General features: G+C 41.9%; 1 protein-coding gene across 1 annotated transcript; it reads right to left on the bottom strand.

Moving 5' to 3' along the window:
• On the bottom strand, window positions 1-4,160 carry LOC123429197 (protein NRT1/ PTR FAMILY 4.6-like). Its single transcript, XM_045113254.1, has 5 exons — window positions 4,031-4,160; window positions 3,711-3,928; window positions 1,259-1,699; window positions 1,042-1,166; window positions 1-938 (listed from the first exon to the last, which is right to left on the bottom strand). The coding sequence occupies exons 1-5, from the start codon at window positions 4,116-4,118 to the stop codon at window positions 131-133; spliced, it is 1,680 nt and encodes a 559-aa protein (XP_044969189.1). The 5' UTR covers window positions 4,119-4,160; the 3' UTR covers window positions 1-130.
• Window positions 4,161-6,735: the final 2,575 nt, after the last annotated feature.

The following is a 6,735-nucleotide window of genomic DNA, read 5'->3' as shown; positions in this document are numbered from 1 at the left end:
TAAGCATATGAAACCAGAACACTGGTACGGGCTTATACATTCTTTTGCAAACTGTACTAATCCATATCCTGGTGTATCCGACATATTTCCCTTTTTCTGTCATAATAACAATAGATATGCAATATCGATCTCAAAACGAACCCTGATTCGCCGTGGCCTCAACGATGCGTGGATTGTGCTGGTACACATACTTCTTGGCCCAGTACAGGTAGTTGAAGAAGCCAAGCAGTCCAAGAATAGCCACAACCCAGTAGAAGAGATCAAGATGGCTATTGTTCAAGCTTGTGCCCTCAAGCCAGCCTCCATGTTGTTCATGCCTTGTGGCAATGTTCACAGTTTTCACCAACAATGTAGACATCAATGACGCGAGACCCACCTCGCACCATAACAATGCAATGGCAATAGACTTCATGCCGCGTGGCGACTCAGCGTTGAAGAATTCGAGGAGCCCTGTGAATGACGTCACATCTGCCACGCCAAGAAGGAAGAACTGAGGTGCAAGCCAGAACAGGGACATCGGCACCACAACTTGCTTTCTCTTCTTCTCAACAATCGCTGCGATGACTGACGCAAGTAACATGGAGGCAAAGCCTATGGCGACGCGCTGCAAATGAGTGACTCCGCCAACATAGCCTGTGCATCTACGCAAGAATGGCACAAGGAACTGATCATAGACAGCCAGCATTATCAATTGGAATATGGTGGGGATGATAAAGAGTGTGGCAGGGGAAACGTGGATCTTTCCCAGCCTTGTGTTCGTCATGCCACCTTGCTGTACAGTGAATGTGAAAATGATAATGGTCGGTACATAACTAATCATGGAGCTGATGAAGAGAGGAAGCAAACGAAGCACAATCTTTGTCTCCTCCACCTTCGTCACACTGCAAACTGACCAGGCTCCATTTTCACCACGGTTGATGCAAGCTTTATCGAGGAATCTGGCAAGATGCATGAAAGAGTTTATAATAGAGTCCACTCTCTGTTCCAACTTGATATGTCCATACAGAAGTCACAAAATGGTACTATGTCACTGAATCTTACTTCAGAGTTTTTGTTTGAGAGAGTTTGTCAATAGAACTTGTCATTGTCCCAGCAGAGCTTTCCAATGCTTCTTCCAGATTCTCAGGATGTTCAAGCTTCCTGTTCCTGAATGCAACCACAAGAACCTGGGAGAGGCAACTTAAGTAATGTTTCTAATAAATTTCTTGATGATTTGGATGGTATCTTATGTTTTAAACGAGGAAGAATGTAGCACAACCTGCAGTATTGGAGTTAGAGGACTTCCTTTTGGTACTTGGTTGCGATAGAAAGGGAGGCCAGCAGCAACTACGAGCAATCCAAGCAGAATTAAGATGGCACACACCCCAAATCCGATATCCCATCCTTTGTAGTTCTCGAGCCACACTATGAAAATCAGCCCTATAAAACCTCCAAAGGAGATTCCGAAAGTATACCAGTTAAAGAAGCTAGACTGTTGGCGAGACTCCGTGGGATCTTCATGGTCAAATTGGTCTGCTCCGAGGGATGCCAAGCAAACACGGATAAAACCATCACCAAATGCACTCATATACAAGGCTGTATACAATAAGGTAGCATTCCATCCATGGACCTCTTTGCAGTTGTTTACTTCTGTTTCAATGTTGCAAGGTGGTGGGTGGAGTGAGGGAAGGTAGGCTTGCAGTGCGAGTAATCCGTATCCCTGCTCAAATGAATGTTTGATTATGCGACAATACCATTACATATATTATCTCCTACAGTAGCTGCATAAAATGGCTGTCCGCCAGTGTACATTTGATTAAGAACTTAGTGTTGCAATCAAAAACTGTTTGAAATCATGGATATCTTTATATTCGAGGTTTAGAAGCCAAGGAAACTATAGCGTAATGCATAATTTTTTTTTACATGTAAACATCATAAGGGGCATGATTTTTAAGGCGTTTACCTAGGTGATTCTTAGGCGAAAGACACCCTGGTAGCGCCATAGAAACTTGCCCTTTAGTCGCCTAGGCATCAGAATGGTGGTACAACACCTTAGGACGCCATACTTCCTTAAGAACCATGGTAAGGGGTGTTAACATAAGGCTTTATTAGGATATAACTAAGGAGATTCCAATACTAGCAGTTTACACCAAAAGGTACTATCCCTACATATCCACATTAAGTGGATAATATGATAAAGAATATTTTGGTTTTAGCTGAAAGGTCAAGGATATGGTACGCTGCCTAGTTTGGTTTATTTGGAGTGTTGGGCTGCAGCTATTAGGGCTGTTTTTTTTCTTTATCTTCGGATTATTTGGTCCTTGGACCTTCATCACCTTATTGTTTTTCGTTGCTTTCTGCTATTATCAATGAATGCCAACGATACTGAATCTTTCAAAAAAAAAGCAAATAACGCAGTTCTAGGGAACTGAGTCACTCGGTTAGCCAGCTTTGAGGCCTGGCCTCCCCGTGGTCAGTGGTGGAGGACAAATTTTTTAAGGTGTGGCAAACTCCAAAGCATATAATTTTTTCGATGCGGACTAAAGTAGTTCGTATACAAACTGTATCGTAGCTTTCCGCTTTCACCGGTATTCGGATTGGAGCTACTGTGACTACAAATGCCTCAAGATATCTTATCAAATCTGCAATTCATCACACTAAAATTGCACAAGAAATCGTTGCATTGCAGATTGCCAACTCATTTTATGAAAATGACACTATTTTTTTTTAAAACTAGCTCTTTCATCTTCTTGTCCATCGACAAGGACGAACAGTCCGAGGGATTTCCGAGTAGCAGCTTCAAGACATCGCTGTAGCCAGTGCTGATGGCCACGTTGAGCACATTTGAGCTAGCATGCACGGCGCCGTTGGCGAGGCCGAGGATCACGGTTGTTGTTCTCAATAAAAATGCCACATATGCTAGTGTCTGTTGTTTGATTTTTTTTTTGTAATATAGGTCAGTTTTAAGGTGCCGCAATTGCTCCATATTTTAGAGGACCATCTTTGTTTTAGTTAAATATATTTAAGAGTCTATTTTCAACTCACCCTTTATAATCTTTTACATCCGTACATTTTAGCTATGAAAAAGTATTTCAGCTAAGCAATAGTAAATTACATAAAACCACCACCCTTGAGGCAGTTATAGGGGATGATGAAAGGAATAGCGGAAAGAAAATATCGATGATAGGTGGGACCCATGTCGGGCTGCCAAGTCAGCGCCGACACACAGATTCCACGGATTGCAAACACTATCAAAGCTTCATTAGACTGCTACAGTGCTATTCCAAAGTCATGCCTGTGAACTTAAAGTATTTGAAGTATTTGAAGTTTCTAGAAGAGTGGTTGTAAACCATCATACTACCATAAATGTGGTGGTTTTATGTAATTTACTCTAAAGCAGATAAGTTTTCCTCAACGCTAGTGAAGCATCACAGTTAGGAGAACTACAATAAAACAAACTCGAATTAATGAGAAATTTGCAGCAAGTGTGGTAACCATTTTTAGTACCGATTGGAGGGTTCTGAGATAGTATATTCACTTCTTTAACTGACATAGCTTCTTATGTTTAAATAACTGATAAATCTACAAGAGGTATTATTGCCAATCTCTATTGTTGATACAACTTTCTCATTAGAAAAAGCAGGAGAAGGTTTAAGTAACAAAATAATAGTTCCTTGTAATAGAAAATCAGAAATCATGTAGATAACTGGAGAGAGGAAGATCAATTTTACCAGAAACATAAATGGACCAAAAAGGAGCATAGTTCTAGAGCGAGTAATGTAGGAGTCGGAGAGGAAAGCTCCTATCATTGCAAACCCAGATGTGGCACCAAAAAAGTTGGTGGCCGTAGTTGCAGAGCCCGAGACCCCCATATGCATTGTTCCATGGAGATAAGTAACAATATTGAGCTGGTTTGGGATAATAACCACGTTGGATGCCACAGTAAGAACTGCAAGCGGAATACGCAGAAAGATGGTTCAATGTTTTGGACTCATGAACCCACATATATGTAAGAAACGTCTGCAAATTAGATTCAGCTATGGTGACTTACCATACAAAAACCATGCTGCTCTGACTCCGCCATGCACCTGTTTATTGATGGCGTTTCCCCTCCAATCCACAAAGCCTCCAAGTGCCATGGTGCTTCTTATTCCTCCTGATCACAGCCTGGCTATCTGCCCGTAACATCGTGATAACGAGAGGGGTATAAATCAGCAGATGATATTCCTATTCAAAGGAGTGACGACATCAACATGATTATTTCCTATTACCTCTATTCTGAAATAGAAAATGTTTTGGTAGGCTAAAATGGCCTATCAAAACATCTTATGCAAAGAGAGTCTTGACTCAGTGGTTGGGCATGTGGTTGTGCAGGCCCGAGTTTAATTCGTAGAATAGACAGGTGATGCACATTTTTTTCCCATTTATTAAGAATCAAGTTTGATGTGTGGTGAAACTACTTATCAAAAAATATCTTGACACTCGTTTTTTTTGAAGGCTATGTTTATCTTGGTACTCATATTAATATTAAATTCTCCCAATGTATAAGAAGGATGATGGATGTTCATTTATCGATTGAGTCCTATAGACTTAATTGAAAGTTATCTGTGAATGACTTCTTTTCGGTGAAATCGATGTATTTGAACCTTACTAACTCTGGACCAATATTACCAACTATTTATTATTTCCTTTTGAATGCCAGTATTACCAACTATTAACATTAATTTGAGTTACATTGTATCAAATATCAAATAATTTGATTCCATCATAACGACACTATGTGGTGCAAATCGCAGTATAATTTCCAATGGGATGAGGATATAGCCACACTCCACTATGCAACAAATAGTTGGCTTATTGATCTGAACTTAACATTATGTAAGTGTTGGACTTTTCAAGGTGGAAATTTTGAACGTATCCCACTCTACAATTGGAAATGATGAATGTGCAATATTTTATATTTCAGTATGGAATATTTAACATACATTGTGTCCTTCGATTTGTTTTGGTTAACGTTAGCATGGCACAGCACGTTCAGTACTTGAGAGGACAAAAAAAATCATACATCCATGTGACAACAACTGACAGCTGCATTAGCATTTAGAACCACGAAGGTTATTTAATTAATTCCAAGCACACAACTTGATCATATATGAGAACATATTTGGACGTCGGCTCTTCCCATCCAATCATGATATTTCGAGGTCAGTCTTTCCAATCTATAGTTGCTTTATTTTAGGTAGTGGAGGCATTGACCAGGCTTTTGAGGAAAAAAAATATTGGAGGTCAGCTCTTCCCCTCACATCATGACAATTTAAGTTCAGCTCTTTCCTATCTACTAGTTGCTTTATTTTTTATAGTGGAGGCATTGTCCAGGCTTTTGAGATACTCCCTCCTTTCCGGTTTATAGGGCTCATCTTAAAATTTCCAGATTTCCATTATATTAGTCTCATTTTGAGTCTAATTGAGTTGAAGTGCTTTGAGTCACACGTCATATTTGATTCATAGAGTTTACAGAAAGGAAATGAGTGGCTATGCATGTATCATTTTCTACGTCAACCATGCAAGTCCAATGAGAAGGAGGATGCTACAATTATTGCCTCGGAAATTGAATATGTGAGGAATATTTTATTGGCTAGTTAAAACTAGTGTCATCCACTCACAATTTACCTTGGTTGATGAGATTTCAGATTTGAGCCCTATAAACCGGAAAGGAGGGAGTAATATTATTTGGAGGTCAGCTCTTCCCCATCTAGTGCTCTATTTTAGGTACCGCAGGCAATGTCTAGGCTTTTGCACGGTCCATTTCAGGCGAATTGTTTGGCAAAGTGCTGTTGGGACAAAACACATAAATATATGATAAATAGGCAAATACTCCCTCTGTCCCAAAATAACTGTCTCAATTTTATACTAGCTCTAGTATAAAATTGTACTAAGCTTAAGACACTTATTTAGGGACGGAAGGAATATAATTTAAGGCAAAATCACATAACATATTTTGCAAAAGGGTTAATTATCCGTTTGCCCTCAGTGGTGTTCATGTACTCAGTGTTGCCCTCAGTTGCGAATCGTGCTCAATTTTCCCCCTAGTTTGTACGCAACTACTATGACGAGGCCAAACGGCTAGACTGAAGTCCATTCTGTCTATTGGTGTTAGTTGTAGTGGTTCCGAAGCTTACACGTGTGACCGTGTGGAAGTGGGACCGAAGCTTACACGTGGGACTGCGCAACGACAACAAACCCTAGGATCCGAACCGGGCACACCCGACACCAATCTGCCCCGTGCGTCGCCACGTGCTCCCAAACGGCCATCCTGCGGTGCCGCCACCACCTGCTCTGCCACCAAATGCGTCGCCACGGCCGTCCTGCTCCATCGCCACCTGCTCCACCGCTACCTTCTCCGCCACCACCTTCCTGCAACGCCATGGGTGGGGCGCTCATTCCGCCACTGCACCCGCCACCTGCTCGACCTGCGGCGAGGCCTCCTTCCGTGCGCCCAGCCGGAGCGCTGATAGGTGGGGGGTTGGTGCACAAAGAGGAAGTAGGAGGGTTAACCCGAGGGCGAAATGGCGAGCGGCGGGGACCCCGGAGTATTTGGCGAGGCAGGCATCGGACCGGAGATCCGCTGCGTCCATGACTGGGTTCCCGAGGGGTAAGTCACGCCTCCTGTTTAGATTGAGCTTCCTTGTGCATTTCAACAGTCGATTTCAGTTGGTATGCGGTTGATTTGCTATTGGTGTGCTGATTGCGTCTCTA

Source organism: Hordeum vulgare, chromosome 2H (assembly GCF_904849725.1).
Source record: "Hordeum vulgare subsp. vulgare chromosome 2H, MorexV3_pseudomolecules_assembly, whole genome shotgun sequence".
Classification (NCBI taxonomy): Eukaryota; Viridiplantae; Streptophyta; class Magnoliopsida; order Poales; family Poaceae; genus Hordeum; species Hordeum vulgare.
Note: the sequence above shows the minus strand (reverse complement) of the source record. Positions and strands in the feature narration are given on the sequence as shown.